Source organism: Durio zibethinus, chromosome 24 (assembly GCF_047325235.1).
Source record: "Durio zibethinus cultivar Kanyao isolate XHJ-2024 chromosome 24, ASM4732523v1, whole genome shotgun sequence".
NCBI lineage: Eukaryota > Viridiplantae > Streptophyta > Magnoliopsida > Malvales > Malvaceae > Durio > Durio zibethinus.
Genome location: NC_143185.1, coordinates 3,710,165 through 3,727,091, shown reverse-complemented (window position 1 = coordinate 3,727,091; position 16,927 = coordinate 3,710,165). Strand labels below are relative to the sequence as shown.

The window sequence follows — 16,927 nt, the reverse complement described above, 5'->3', positions numbered from 1 at the left end:
GGGGGAAGCAAAAGCACAATTACATTTGAATAGTGAGACAATATGCATTGGATAAAAACTACATACTGATAACCGACCATATATCATTGAAAGGATGGATAATCAAAAGAATTCTCATTCCTTTTGGGAGCCAGGGCATGCTGACCACTCGAGAAACTAGAAAAAATGGAAGGGAAACTTCAGGGAACATAAATGGAAATATGGCTTATCATGGCAAAACCAGTTGAAGAAAATTCAAAAACCTGATGATAGTGATACCCTTCTTAATAGACAAGAAAATTACAAAAGAGGTAGTGCCAGTTCATAACATTCTGGATATTTTCGCGGTTTATGAAGAAAATGCGACCCTTCCAGGCTTATATACTGTGAAACTAATTGTAAACACAGCTTCAAGCACGTTATTCATTTTTCAATTGTTCGAAGAAATAAATGAAAATAAAAGGTAAAGTAGCCAAGAAAAAGGATAAACTAGCGTTGTTGCACCGATTGTGCATCCTCTTTATCAGCCTCCTCGCCCTTTTGCAGAGTAGCTGAAGAGTTTGAAGCAGAGTTTTCTGCTGTTATTGCACCGTTGTCATCATCCTGGTTCTTAAAGAGAGCTGAGAATGATAAGGGATTGTAGGTGGAGCTTGCTTTTTGCAGGCCACGTATCACTTTCATTGCAGCCAGAGTGCTTCGATATAAATCCAAGGTTTCCTCTCCCAGAGTTGATGAAGCTTCCTGCGAATGATTAGCAGTGTTATTTGATGGTATCTCTGGTTTTCCTTGCGGGGTAGATTCAATGACTTCTGCTTCCAGTGGAAAGAGAAACTCAAGATTTGCCTCACACTCATGGACTAGCCTTGTAAGAGATTCTGTTGTGAAGAAAGGCTGGTGAAGGACAAGTTGTGTGAACTGTAGTCGCAACAGTCCCCCTGTTCGTTTATCAAATTTCTTTAAAATTTTAACGATCCCTGTAGAAGCAGAAATATGCAAATGGTTTAGAAACTGACAGATATATATAGTCGAAAGAAGTTTATGCAATAATTTCTGTACCAGCAAAATTTAGGGCACTGAAATTTTTGAGAAGCACCATCTCCCCATGAATAGTGACAAGATCCTTGCGGATATCCATCATTTCTTCACTAAATTCACTCTCTGATGAAAAAACTTCACCCTTGCCACTGCTGTCCTTAATTTGTTCAATTCTTTCCTTCAGCTCCTGTTATAAAGTTATAATTGCATCAAGAATTAGAAATACAACATTAATGACATGCAGAGATCCCTTCACTGACCAAGTCAATGCCTCCAATGGAGATTATTGCACTAGGAATCTTTAAAAAATACAGAATAGGATTTATGCAGATTCATTACTCTCAAGCACCAAAATCTAAAGTAAAAAGAACTCAATAAACTACTTAAGAAACATTCACATGAGATTAGTGTTCTTTTATATATACTAGATCACAAACTTCAATCTTTTGTTTTGATGCAATAGATGCCAACTAGAACATTGAAGGAACAATCATATTATGATTAATAGAAAATTAAAATAGATTGAAAAGATTGGCTGGCCATTTGTACTATGGGAATAAGAAGACCATGGTGAGAATGGGGATGAGGAGAGCGTATTGGGTTAAAATGGCTTCAATAGGCAAGTTGCATTACCTAAAATAACAAAAGATGAACTTTAGGTCAAGGCATATTAAGCACAATTGGCCAATTTAGATTCTTGAACACCTTGAGTAGATGTCAAAGGACTAGACCAACATAGCATCATTGCAAGAATGATGTCACCCAAGGAAACAGCTTATCTGAATGATAATGATGTGCCAATAATATTCATGCTCTCAACCACTGCCAAATAACTAGAAGGCATATAAGACATTTAGGAAAATTCACGTAAATAAACTTTAGCAGAGCTCCTTAGATATCTAGTCGATATCATAAAAAGGATCATCATGAGAGGTTTTCTCAACTTACCAAAACCTATGGAGGTCAGCTTAACGGGACACTAAAACTATGTCGGAACTCAGATGCAAGCAACATTATATGTTTATAATCTCCCTAAGATATCTAACTAAAACCATCCGATACTGGTTTCTGATTGCTACATTTGCTTGACAATTTTAAAAGCTTGCATTAAGTTTCATCATCCATAAGCAATTCCCAAGACAATAACCTTTTGAAAAATTGCATGCACTATAGGAACTTTGAGCACAAAATTAAAAGGAGAAGTATAAACACAGAGGAACCAGAGGAATTGAAAACATTGTCTTCAAAGTTATAACTCTCAAATCCCCACTATTTTACCTATATCAGCATATGAAAAAATCCGAAACTTTCTTTGGCTATGCAAACATCAAAAGATCCCGACACGTGAAATGCTTCATAAATGGGGAATGCAAATTCCCTCTAACTGCCCAAGATGCAACAGAGAACCCGAAACTCCTACCCACTGTCTTAGAGATTCTTAGCTGGTTAAAGACTGTTGGAATGCCATGGGAACATGACATGTTCGATTTAATGTGATGCTATGGGGATTGTTTTCCCTAGGACTGTTAGAGATAATCCTCTCATTGGGAGAGTCAAATTTATTGTTATGTTCCTTTTATCGCCAAAACAACAAAGAGTTTCTAAATTCTCATTGAACCTTCAAACTTTGCTTGCCACTACAACTGTTCCTTCCAATATTGTCAATAACCCAACAATCCATAAAGCAAAAACAAAAGCTTAACTCCTAAAATCTTACTTGTTTTTATCTTCATGTCATCAAAAAATCAAAATTTAACTTCATTTTCATACCTATCCAAAAGAAAAAACCCAAGGAAAAAGACAGCACATTAAATGGAAAAATTAAGAAAAACCCAATAACCCATTTACTCATTTGTAACACAAAATCTTACAATTACCCAAAAAGGAAAAAGAAAATGAAGATAAAAGAGAGAGGGTTAAAAGGGTGAAGAACCTGAAAGCGAATAACGAACTCTTCTTCTTTATCAACATAAAAATCATTGAACTTTTCAAGCTCTTCATTCAGAATCCTAACGAACCAATCTTGCAAATCAACCGAAGGCTGTTGATGATCATGATCAACGGCCGTAACAGATGTGTTGGTGGTGTCAGCAAAAACAGGCCGTTGATGATGGGGAAGACGAGGTTGAATGGATGGGATTGAAGGAATATTTTTTAGGAGTTTCTTGAGGGGTTTGTAACATAGGAATTTGTCCCTCCACTCCGGTAGAGTCTCCTCTAGATGGGTCTTGAACTCCTTACCAAATTTCATTAAAAACTGTTTTTTTTTTTTTTTCTTGACAATTATGATGATGCTTTTTTCTGGATTTTTTTTTTCCTTTCAGATAGAGTAACGGAGAAAATAAAAGAGGGAGGAGAATCTTAAGGATAAGGAGGAATTTGGAATCTAATGAAAAATGGATAAAGATGATAAAACAATAAAAAAAAGAAGTCGAATTATGTAATCAGTTGGAATTTTGTTTTGTATAATAATTTGAATAAATTTAATTTTTATACTTATGGGGTGTAAAATATCAATTTAGATAAAATAAAATTAAAGTATTATCGTTAAATTGTTAATATGGTAATTTTTTTTTTATTATGTGAATGGAATATGTAATGTCACATGCAATGTCAGCTAAACATTTACATGTAATTTTTTAAATCTTTTTTATTTTTTTTTTTTAACTTAGAGACTTTAACTTCGTGTTCATTTTCTTTAAAAAAGTTAAGCTCGTTGGATTTGAAAAAATATTTTTTGATTTTTTAAAACATGTATTTGATAAACAAAAATAAAAATTATTTTTTAAAAATTTAAAAATAAGAAAATAAATAAAATATTTAATAATATAATTATTAATATCATTTAATTATAAATATAATATATTTTAATTAATTAATGATATTAAAAAGTATTTAAATATGATAACTTGTAAAACCTAAGAAAAAAAGTAATGTACGTTTTCACAATTGAAAATATTTTTTTTATTTTCATATTTTAACCCGTTTTTATTTTTATTTTTTAAAAATTTATTTTTATTTTTAATTACTAAACACGTTTTCATTCATGTTTTTCATTTTTCAAAAAAATGATTATAATTTTTAAAAGCAAACACTATCTTAAATTCTACTATATCTTTAGTAAAATATAATTGAATTTACCACCCTCAAATTAAACTCAAATATCAACTTTAATAAAATCTATCAATATAAATCTCTTTATAAAAATTTTGTTTAATCATAATTACAATAATTTTTTTTAATAACTATAATAATTTTTATTACTATTTTTAATATCATCAAAATCAATATCATCGTGCATCCAAATAAACTTTAAATCTCTCAAAAACCTCACAACTAATGGTTGACGGAATTCATTCATGTTGGGTTAGTGGTTGAAAGAATTCATCAGCATCACCGTTTTCCTGCTCACTTTCTTGAGCAGGCTTCTGGTTCAATCCTGTCCGTTGATAAAAACACTTTGTCTTTGGTTGCTCAAGTTCTCATTCATAAAATTGGAAATCAAGCATTACATATTATTCATGGCATCATTACTTCATTCATGCAATGATACGCCAAAACAAAACACAACAGAAAACTTTGGAGATCAATGCCAATTGAAACACCAAAATAACTAGGTTGCTGATTAAAACCCAAACCAATAGGGTTGCAACAAAGGGGAAAATGAGAAGAACAGGTAATATTCGCGCCATTATATGGTCTCCAGGGCCTGCAGTATATCCGCCTTCAAATCTTCAAAGTCTTCAACTCCGGAGCCGAATCGAACCAAGTTATCCTCAATCCCATACTTACGCCTCTCAGCTTGGCTAAGATCCCTGTTTCATATTGCACAAAAAGATTAATGGAGTTTCACAACCACCCGCAGACAATGACAAATTTCATTAGATATATAGGTTCATCATGTTCCCATTGCTTTATATAATTATATGCATATGTTCTCATTTGTTTCCTCAATCTCGGTTCATCAACAGTTGAGGTGTTGCTAGATGAATAAACACAAGCAGTCAGAACACTCAATAAACAGAAATAATACCATACCAATAGGACATTATAGCTGGCTGAACCACAATGCTCTCACAGCCACCAAAGGATGGAGCAATGTATGGTATCTTCAATGCATCAACAAATTTGATGGTGGTCATCATATCTCCATCCACCTGAACAATTTAGATAATGAGAACTTTGAAATTGCACGAGTAACACCAAAAGAAAGCAGCAGAGTAAAGATAAATTCCTAGTTATGAGGTTTAAGTAGTTAAGAATACCAACCTCAAAACTGACCACACCACCAAAGCCTGTCATTTGCTGCTTGGCAATTTCATGTTCAGGATGACTTGGCAAGCCTGGATAATATACACGTCTCACCTGCCATTGATATTTAATAAGCCAAGGGATCAAGAAAATGAGTACAAATTAGAAAAGTAAGAAATGATCAATCAAATAAATTTTCTGAGTAGTTTCAAAATACAATGACATCATCAAAAGCTAGATGACGGTCATTCAACCAGAAATGCCATGCAAATACAACATATGATTACCAACCATTGAGGAAATATCACATCACATCTATTGAAAGTAAATCAAATCCTCTCCAGGAAGTTCAAACATGCATAGAGATGACATAAAATGTTGGAAGCAACCAAACAAAGGAAGGACTTGGTCCATGAGACACTAGAATCCAACAGCAACCAACTTAGTTCACATGCACATTGTGTCCTTCACTTTCTTTTAAAATTGCCTTCAATCATTCCCATTCTTTATTTTTCTTTTGCCCTTTTCCGGTTCTTAAACTGAGTTGCATTTAAATGGAATATAGATAGACAAGAATGAAAGAAAGGAATGTCACTGCAATTCATTCCTTAGGATGTGCCTCTAAAACTTTGGCCATCCCTAATGCTGTTGAATTCTGTTGCTGTACACGAAGATGCAGTGTCTTCATGCCTCTGATGATCAGATACGCGGCATTCTGTTTAAATATGGAAACAAACATATTATTTTGTCAACCATGCAATTTACAATAGAGAAAAATTAGGGCACAAGTCTTCAAAGACTAAGGTGAAAGTCATTAAAGCATCATTCACAACATATTCTTCTTAGACCAGAAGTCCAGCCAACCACTTTAACAATCTAGTCCTCTTAACCGAGTACAGTTACCAAATAAATCTCCTTAAGACAGACAATAAGCATATATGGTTTGAACCAAAACATTAAAGATATCATGAAACTACGTAATCAAGATTAAGCACAACTCACCGGGTTGAGAGTACCTCCCAAAATATGATGCAAAGTACGAATTTCAGTAACCAACTTCTTAGAACCACTTATGCAACCAGCAAGAACCTTTGACATGAAGAATTAAACTCCTTAATTGCTTGAATTAATGATAATTGACAGCATGGACAGAGAACTCGTTTCAAACTCACTAAATTGACAAGAGCAAGTGCTTACATCATTGTGGCCCCCAATGAATTTTGTTGCAGAGTGCAAAACAAGATCAGCACCAAGAGCCAGGGCCTTCTGGTTAAGAGGTGTAGCGAAGGTACCATCAATGCAGACAAGTGCTCCTTTGTTGTGGCACAGCTTTGTAACTTTTTCTATGTCAACACATCTTAGGAATGGATTTGTTGGAGACTCAGTATAGAAGAGAGAAACCTGCATGAAATCATAATTGACTCTCAAACTCAGGATGAACGGTCATTTCCAAAGTGAACATAAGTCTAGCGGGAAAAGGAAACAATTTCTATGCTACTGACTTTATTCTTGTTGAGTGCAGCCTCTAAGCCATCCACATCTGCGGGGTCAATAACAGTAGCCTGCAAATTGGATGATAACCAGAACACGGTTAGAAATTAACCAAAATTCAATATACTATTCCATAGAAATACAAACATTTAAGCAAGTCAAGCATTAAAATTGCTACAAACAGCATTAGATTCATATTCCAATTGAACTTCTCATATATAACAAAAGAAAACAACAAATAAATGGGGCACGGTGTAAACTTTTAATTTAAAAACTACATTTTCCTAGGTGCATCAGTATTTTGGTTAGATGCTTTTTCAAGATTATTCCTCCCCTATAAAACAAGAATAGTGCAAAATCCCTGGGCATTTCACTCAGCCAAGATTCTTAAAAAAGCAATACAATGAAACAAGAAAGTAGCAAGAACATTTTAAGCCATACCGAGATTCCCATTTTAGGTAGAATGGTCTCAATGAATATCCTAGTTTTTTGATAGCAATCTGTCGTTGTCACAATATGTCCACCAGCAGGAACCAATGCCATCAGCATGACTGTGCTAGCACACATTCCTGATGCCATAATCAAGGTCGATTCAGCCCCCTCAAGTGCACTGAAACAAAGAAAGATCACCTCATGAATGTTTCAAAGGCATAAATTGCAGAGACGAAAAAATATGTCACTTTAGTTAACAAAAAGTCGAAAAGGACAACAAGAAAATAACAAAGAGAAAGAGGCAGCCAAACCTTATCTTCTCCTCTGCAACCACTGTAGTTGGATTTCCATAGCGCCCATATTCAAAACTTTTATGGCGTTTCTCCTGCAACAAGATCACACAAAAATGTTAATGCGATTCAAATTCTGGGTCAACCAGCAAATGCTTTTAAGAACTCATCCTTTCATTACTCAATCACACCTTAAAAGAATAAGCAAAAGACATCATTTGCATTGTAGTTGGCATATGGTAGTTGACCGTGACAATGGCTTAACATATGCAAACTAATAGATCAATGTGTCAAGTTGCGTGGAGCGCAATTACTACCCCTATCACTACGCTGAGTAAATATAATTTTATATGTAAGAGTAAATCACTATAAATCTAGTGTGTTCCAATTTTTCTTTGCATTTGTTAATTATGCTTTCTGAAAATAGGGCTTTAATCCTAATACAATTCAAACATTAACTAATGCGACAACTGATTATATACCTTGAAGTCAATAAGCTCCTGAGTTTTCTTAAAGAAGTAAGCAGAAGTATTAACCACTGGAGTAGTAATTGCATCAGTAACGATACCGCGACCTAACCTTTCACCTGCAAAAAAATTAAAAAAAAAAAAAACCCTTAGTTTTTAATTATTAAAAAAATAAGAAAAGGCTTTAATTACTTATTTTCCACGTAAAAGTAAGGATTTAATGAGAGAAAAAAAAAGAAGTGATTTAAGGAAACTATAAATAAAACATAAAGAAAACTTTTTTAATAAAAATCACAACTTTTAAAAAGAAAACATAGAGAACTAAATAAATAGATATATTTCAATGAATTTAAAGATTAAAAATGATTTTTTAAATAGAACTGATTAATTTATTTACCAGCATGAACAGTGATGCTCCCATCGGAGCTCAAAAACGATGTCTTGGAATTATCTGAACCCCCAATCTGTACACTACCGTTGTCAATACAACCTTCTACAACCGCCACCTCATCAGCGACGGAGACAGCGGCGGCGGATGCCTGAGCAGCAGCCGCCGCCGAGGAGGGTAAATCCGAAGCGGAACCGTTCGACCACGAAGCAGCAACGATTTGCGCGACACCGATGTTACTACAGTTGCGGCGAGCTTTGACACTGAGCTGGCGCACGAAGTTAGGCGGGAAACGAAATATCAGAGACGATAAACCCCCGCCGCCGATTCCTCCTCCGACACAAAACGACGATGCGGTCACCCGTCGGGTCGACCCAACACGAGGCTTGTCCCCTATCGGTGCGCCGGAGAAGTCGGGATCGGAACGGCACAAGAATGAAGAATAAGCATTAAAAACTCCAGGAGGACACGAACACGAGGCCACAGCCATTTTTTTAACGACACCGTTTCAGCTCTCCTCTCTTTCTATTTTCTTCGGCTGCTTCTCTGAAATGCGATGAGGCCTTTTTTTTCCTCCCCTCCGTGGCTACCAGCTGATTAAATACGCGAACTCCGTTGTCGTTTTATGGACTTTTTTAATTAGTTCGAGGTAGTGTTTTTAAATAGGGTTAGGTTTCTGTGGACTTCAGGATTTTTGCTAACGTGGCAGATAGACAGTGGTTGAAAGTTTGGTTGAGTTTTTTTTTTCTCCAGTACATCCCCATCTTACCCCCGTAATTTTTGATTGTTTGAGATTTCAACACAATTTAGGTAAGACGTGAAATTTGTTCAGGTTTTTTTTTTTATTTTTTAAATAAATTGAACAAAATTTGTGAAACAATATATGGTAATAAATATGATAATACACAAAATGATGGAAAAAATTATATCATTACTAGTTTAATTCGATCAATCTAATTAAATATTATTTAAATATATTAATAATAAATTTGATGAATAAATTTAATCCGAATTCAATTTAAATGAAACTTAAATTCAATCCAAATCGAATCATGAAAATTTATATTTCACATCTATTATTATTAGTAAATTATAGTTTTAGTTATAAATTGAAAGTAAAATTACTTGCTTATGTTATTAAAAAAAATTAAGTCTGATAATTTAAAATACGATATAAAAATAATATAAATAAAAGATGTAAAAATAATATGATTTAAAATTTTTTAAAAATTATAAATAAGTTCAATAAAATTAAAAAATTATATTTTATATTTTTATATCGTATAAATTATAATAAATAATTTTTGTATAAAATATAATATAAATATAATATTTTATATGATATAATAATATAAATTATTAAATATAAAAAAAAAATCAAAGTAAATTAGAAATATTACACATTCAAGTTGTGAAAAGGAATGTTTGCTTTTTTGAAATTTTACAGTCCATACATTGCATGAAGTTGGTACCAGCAATGTCACAAGTCACTTTGTAGGCTTGCTCCATTGGATGAGTTTGTTCAAAGAATTTGACAGTCAGCAAAATTGGGACCACAAGTACTTAATGCCAATATTCCTATTCCTTGAGGAAGTATGTTAGCATTTATTTTTCTCCCCTGAAGTACAACCTTGTTTTTCTTTTTAAAAATTATTTTTATTATTTAAATTAAAGAAATACTTGAATTTAAGATTTTATGTTTGATCAAATTATGTCAGATATCTTTATATTTATGAAATTTAAAATTTAGTTCATATACTATAATTTATATAAATTTATTTTTTATATTATTTTAATTTAATCATTAATTTATCAATTTTTTACAATTAAAAATACTAACGTAACTGTTAACTTAATTATATAGGTATTAATTTTACTTACGTAATGTTGAATTGTTAATGTAGCAATTTGAATAAATCAAATCAGTTGTTAAATTATGTAAATAGGTTGTATGTTTATACAAAAATTTGAAATTTAATCCATTTAGTATAATTTCATAATAATTTTGTTCTCGTACAAATTAAAATTAATAATATTGAGACAATTACTAATAAAAATTATATTTTTATTTTTTAAATTTAGACTTTTTAAAAAAATTAAATCTCAAATTCTTTAAGAAATTTTTCATATTTTTAAAATTTTTTTAATTTTTTTAAAAATCATATTTTTTATTTTTTTAAAAATTAAATTTTAATTTTTTAAAAAAATTCAAAATATTGAATTTTTTAGAAATTTTTTACTTTTTAAAAAATAATAAATGTACTTTTTTAATATTTTAATTTTTTTTAAAATTTTTAATTTTTAAAAATATTAAATTTTAATTTTCATATAAGCTCATAAGTAATTCTTATAATTTAATAACTAATTTCATACATCCAAATTATCACGTTAAGAAATCAACATCCATATCATCAAATCAACGATCAATCAATATTTTTAACATTAAAAAATTAACAAAGTTAGCAATTAAATTAAAATTATCAAATCAAAATAATATAAGCATTAAATTTATATGAATTATAATATAACGACTAAATTTTGAAATTTCATAAAATACAAAAATTTTGGTATAATTAGACTCTATAAGTTTTGATATCTCATTTTCATTTTCTTTTTATGTTATGAAAAGTTTCCCAATAATGAAAAACACTTTTTGTTTATTTTAATTAATGAAATAATATAATCCGTTTAACAATATTCAATTTATATATTAAAATAGTTTATTAATAGGTTATATATAAAATTAGTAATTTTGTGAATCGTATTTGCATATGAACATCAATAATAGTGCAATCCATTAATTAACAGAGTACTAAATTTTTAATGTTAATGGCCAATATTCAATTTTCTATAATTTTAAATATTAAAAAGGTTTACTTACAAACCAAATTATCGATTGAAATCTTAGTTTATGATGTAATCAATTGAATTAAAATTAATATAATATTAAATTTAAGTTCGAGATCGAATTAAATTTAAAATTCAAGACTCAAAATTCAATCAAGTTATATTTTTTTAGCTCGAGTTACACTCAAAATAAAAATCGAGTTATCAAAATATGTTCGATTAAATTTGATTAATATGTAAAAATATACTTAATTTTTATATTCGATAAAAATTCGATTATTTGTGCTTGATCTCAAGCTCGAACTCGAGTTTGAGATATTTTATTTATTTAAAATAATTAAAATATATTAAAAAATAAAAATTTGACTAAGTTCGTGAATTACTCGAGCTGTGTATAAAAATATTTAAATTTACCTTTATCAATAAGTCAAAATATTCGAATTCGAACTAAATTCGATAATAACCGAATCGAATTCAAATTTTATTCGAATCAAATCTAAATAACTTATAAATATTAATATATCATTTATACCTTTATTTTAGTCTACGTTTTTTAACTTAAATCAAGAATTCAAAGAAAAATATGATAGACCAAAGTAAAAAATACCTTCCTTTCATAATGCTTTTAAAAGAATTATTGTAAAATACCCAATAAGAAATCTCAAATAGTAATAAGAAAATGACTTGTTACCAAATCTGGTTGAAGGTCAAGGTGAAGATAACAAGGTTTGAGTATAGTAATAAGAAAATGACTTGTTACCAAATCTGGTTGAAGGTCAATGTGAAGATAACAAGGTTTGAGTATAGCCGACTCATAGTCATGCTTGCACACCAAACTTCTTTGGTTTTCTACCAAACCTTTTTCCATTTCTTTGGTTGATTCAACGCAAAAGGACACAAAAAAGGTGGTTAAATAAAAAAAAAAAAAAAGAACAAGTTTTCTTTAAATAAAATGATTTGCATGTAGGGAAGTGAATTTTTTTTTTTTTTGTCTATAGGTAAGGTGCAAAATTTTACTCAATAATTTATAAGTAATTTTTTTTATTGACTATAATTTAAAATTATACATGAAAGTCAATTTTTTTAATTTTTAAATTCTTGGTAAATAGAAATTCTTGTGTTCATTTTTTGTACATCAATAAATTATAAAGATATATAATTAAGGAGCATAATACTATTAATTAATTATCATCGATAATTGAAATTTAAATGCATTTCATATTTTAATAAGTACAAAAAGTTTCTACCTTTAATATATTTAGACTATGTTGATATCTATCATTCATATCAACATTTATAAAAAAAATATAAATAGAATATAAATCCAACAACTATCATATAGTAACTCATAAATTATAAGACCATTTAACATAGTTTTTTTTTTATCATTTATTCTTAAAATTTTTTCTTTTGATTCAATATCTAAAGTTTAAAAAAAAAATTCATGATTCATATTTAATCCATATTACCATTCAATACTTTAATTTTTACCAATCATTTATCAATATAATATTTTTTAATTCAATAAATATTATTAAACTTTTATAAAATACTAAATTTCAAAATTTCAAAATAAATACAATTTTCAATACCCATTCAACACCAATTTATCATAAAAAATTATTAATTGGTTACTATTTACTTAATAATAATCATCATCATATGTAATATTATAGGGTAGTGCAAGGTTACCATATAAATTTTTACTCACAATGATACTTATGCGGGTATCTTTTTTTAATGACACATAAGATAAATTTAATAAAATTAACTTATGTGGATGCTTGTATGAACATCTCTTCTTAATAACACAAAAGATAAAGCTTAAATTTATGTTATTATATATGATTCAAATATAAAAAACTAAAAAAAAATCTTACCCTAATTATCTATTACAACTTAAATCCTAATCATATACATATATATATATATATGATAAGGTATAAGGTTTTAGGATAACATTTTGTTTATTTGGACATTTATGTGGACATCTCATTTTAATGACATATAAGATAAAACCTAATAAAATTCGTTTACATAAATGATTATATAAACATTCTCTCTTAATAACACATAGGATAAATCTTAAATTTATGCTATTATATATATATATATCTAAATTTCAAAAAAAAAAAATTTCTTGCTGCAATTATTTATTGCAATTTAAATTTTTTTAAAATTGTTACAATCATAATCAAGTATTACAACTTAAGTCTTAATAAAAATATGAAACTTAAAAAAATCTTATTTCATTTAGATTTCACTAGTTATGTAGATATAATTCTTTAAATTTTGGGAAAAGGAATGGTCAATAGAGGTCCCAAATAAAATCAAAGTCTTATTCTAAAGGGTGCTATACGAGATAAGTACCAGTGATGGAAAATCTTTACGAAAGGAAGGTAGTCGAGTCAAGGATACGTCGTCGGTGTGGTGCAGATATTGAAACAGTGGTGCATGCCATCTGGACGTGTCCTCTGCAAAAGCTGTATGGAGTTTAACGCCATTGTCTTAGGTGGACGTAATGCTGCAAATGTTGATGCAAATTGGTTAACACATTCATGGCTTTCCTTCAACCAAAAAGAGTTACAAACCTTCATGGTCATGACATGGGCCATATGGAATGATAGAAACAAGGAGCTCCATGGAAAAAGAAGAAGAAACTCGCAAGAGATTGCAACTTTTGCTGAAACTTATTTAAGGGAATATGCTGAAGCAGAGGTAAAAAACAAAAATCAAGGTAGTGAACTTCAAACATCAAGGTGAATTTTGATGGGGCATTGGATATAAAAAAAAAAAAATGTATGAAACGGTTATACCAAATCAACATATGTATTTTTCATTCAAATCATATCACTTAATCATATTATTGTATGAAACGATTACGTCAAGTTAATATATATTTTTTTATTCAAATTATGTTACATAATCATATTATTGAAAAAAATCAATCATTTATTAATCATCACATATAATAAATTAAATTATGAACATTTATTTCAATAAATTTATTAATTATTTTATAATAAATAGTTGACTTCTTTTTTTAATAATGTAATCATGCGACGTTACAAAGAATTTGATTTCACCTTTACCACTCATTATGTTCTTTATAAATTAATTATAGATTGTAAATAATAATTATTTTTATAAATAATTATAGATTGTAATTTATAGATTACATTTTGTTTTTATTATTTTTTTTTACTCTGTCAACAAACCAGCTTAAAGGTGCGTTTATGTAAAGTTAAGTATTTACATTTTCTATTTTTTTTTAAAGATATTAAGAAGATATGTAAAATTTCGATACAAAGAAGGCTATAATTTGAAGATAAAAATAAAAAAATTATAAATGTTGAAATTTAAATTTTTGACTAATTTATATGTTACATCTTTAAAATAATTGTATAAATCAATCTTTACTTAAATTTTAGTAATTTATTGACAACAGTACATTACCAAAATTCAAGCTATGTGTCACTTTTTTTTTTTTGCCTTTTCCCCTGCTTTTTTTTTCCTATTTTTGGTCAAATTTTTTAATATTTAATAAATATCTTTATAAATTTTATTTTTTTTAAAGTGACACTCACTTTACACCAAACTTTTTTTTATTTTCTTTCTACATTTTTTTCAAGATTTAAAAAAAAATTTTTTTTATAAAATTCATTTGATACTTAAGGTATACCGTGTGTTTACTTTTTTTATTATTTATTATTTTTTATATTTAATAAATTTTTTTAGATTAAAATTTTTTGTCTCACTAATTTCAAGAATATATCATGTGTAAAGTTATTTTCTTTTTATTATTCTTTTTTTCTTTTTTTTATCATTATTTATTTTTTTTCTTTTTAAATATTTATATATTATTTTACCTTGAGGTAAATCGAATGGGTGCTTTGTCTTTTAAAACAATAAACCTCAAGATGGGTTGAATTTAAAAAAAAAAAAAAAAAAAAGCTCGAATTATAAGCATATTTAGGATGCTTTGTCTTAAGTTATTTCAAAATATAAATATAAATTTATATTTTATTATTTATTTAATTTTATACAAATGTACATTATATTAATAAAGTTATTTTTTTTATTTAATAAATTAATATTTTAAATTGGATATAAGACGTTAATGTGACACCACATCCATGAGTTTTTTTTTTCATTTTTAATATTTTTAATTTTTTGGTATGTATTTTTTTTATTGAATAAATTTATAAAATAACGAAATCAATTAAGATATCCACTTATCATTTCAATTTACTTTTTATCTTTTGTTTTTTTATTTTGTAATTAAATCAATTTTTAAAAAAAATACAATAAATTAAAATAACAAAAAAAAAATACCCGCAACAACAGACAAGTATTTTTTTTCTAGTTGAATTAAGTCTTGGTTTGAAGAAATGAATAAATACATTTTTTTTTTGGTAAAAAAAATTCAAAGATAAATAAGTTGTTCAATCCTTCAAGTCAGGGTAAGCCCTACTTGATAGTCTAAAATAAGTGGCTGTATGTCATGCATTCGAGATGATCTCAATAAATGACTATTGGTATAATTCAAACTCAATACTTTTTCATCGAAAAAAATAATCTTAACGGATTAAACCAAATCATTTGTTGATGAATAAGTACATGTAGTAAGTACCAAGTAGTACTTGTGATCCTAGGTATTGTCTTGCCAACTATGGGTCTTTGTATGGTAGAAGTTATGGCGAAATTGGATTGGAATGAGCAAACCCAACTACTTTAAGCCCATAATTCCCTAAGTTCATAGCACTTCATCTTTAATTAGTTTTAGTTTGAAGTGGGACTAATAAAATTTCCCTCGGAAGTGCCATTTTTTTTAAAAAATTTTTAGAAGTATAAATTAATAAAATTTTCTATTTAATAAATCTTGAAAATAATTATTTTAAATTAAAAAACTTTTACTAAGATAATATATAAATATAGGCAAGACTTACGTAAACTTCTTGTGAAATTCGTGAAATGTTTCTGCAGATTTTATGTAGCAGCTTTTTCTTGCAAATTATCATTTTTTTTTTAAGACTTAAGTCTGCTATCCATATCTTTGTATGACTTACTTTTTCTGGTGATTGTTTTTCAACACATCTATCTTATATTAATGGATTTCAATTTTCATATCTCATCAAAACAGATCCTAACACTTGGAAAATGATCTTTTTGGTGCATTTTTTTTTCCTTTTTTAATTCCATGAAGAATGTTGAAGCTTTCAATTTGAGTCAAGGTGCCAGCCAACATAGTCTGGAAAGTGTTTTTGGTGGTTACACCAAGGATTATTAGATGTGGGAGATTAATATAAATAATCAATAGATCCTATTTGCTCTAAGCTCCTTCTCTAAGGCTGGCTGGATTTCATCAAAGGATAGGTTTTGAAGATTAGGGTTCTTATCTGTGTTAGATAGACTCTTCATTTTACCTATAACATATACTTTTGTAGCACTTTTTGAACACTGTAAATTCATACAGGTACAATGCTTGAATCCTAAAAATTAAAATAAAAAATAATTGAAAAATTATGTATCTGTGTTTGAAACGAGAGTATATCATCTATGATAATAGTATTACAATTAATCAATAAGATTTTATAATTACGTAGAGTTTATGTGAAGTTTACTCTTATAAATAATGGATCATTGCATAATTTTTTATTATAATTAAATAATTGTAATATTATAATAAAAAAATTTACTGTTGAAATATTTCCTAGCAAGACGTATTCGTATCTAATAACCTATCA

At 28.7% G+C, this 16,927-nt stretch overlaps 2 protein-coding genes across 4 annotated transcripts; both read right to left on the bottom strand.

The window, feature by feature from the left end:
• Positions 1–223: 223 nt before the first annotated feature.
• Positions 224–3,413, bottom strand: SPX4 (SPX domain-containing protein 4). Its single transcript, XM_022918780.2, has 3 exons — positions 2,948–3,413; positions 1,036–1,201; positions 224–953 (listed from the first exon to the last, which is right to left on the bottom strand). Exons 1-3 carry the CDS (start codon positions 3,263–3,265, stop codon positions 469–471), a joined length of 969 nt encoding a protein of 322 aa, XP_022774515.2. The 5' UTR covers positions 3,266–3,413; the 3' UTR covers positions 224–468.
• A 1,060-nt stretch (positions 3,414–4,473) lies between these two features.
• Positions 4,474–8,907, bottom strand: LOC111316708 (cystathionine gamma-synthase 1, chloroplastic-like). 3 transcript variants are annotated; one of them, XM_089753955.1, is made up of 11 exons: positions 8,343–8,907; positions 7,961–8,064; positions 7,500–7,573; positions 7,198–7,366; positions 6,768–6,827; positions 6,463–6,666; positions 6,268–6,354; positions 5,875–5,980; positions 5,284–5,381; positions 5,053–5,171; positions 4,474–4,829 (listed from the first exon to the last, which is right to left on the bottom strand). In XM_089753955.1, the coding sequence occupies exons 1-11, from the start codon at positions 8,821–8,823 to the stop codon at positions 4,706–4,708; spliced, it is 1,626 nt and encodes a 541-aa protein (XP_089610081.1). In that variant the 5' UTR covers positions 8,824–8,907; the 3' UTR covers positions 4,474–4,705. The 3 variants fall into 3 exon arrangements, with proteins under 3 accessions (XP_089610081.1, XP_089610083.1, XP_089610084.1); XM_089753957.1 differs by having other exon boundaries at positions 5,284–5,379; positions 5,885–5,980; XM_089753958.1 differs by lacking the exon at positions 5,875–5,980 and having other exon boundaries at positions 5,284–5,379.
• Between the last annotated feature and the right edge of the window lie 8,020 nt (positions 8,908–16,927).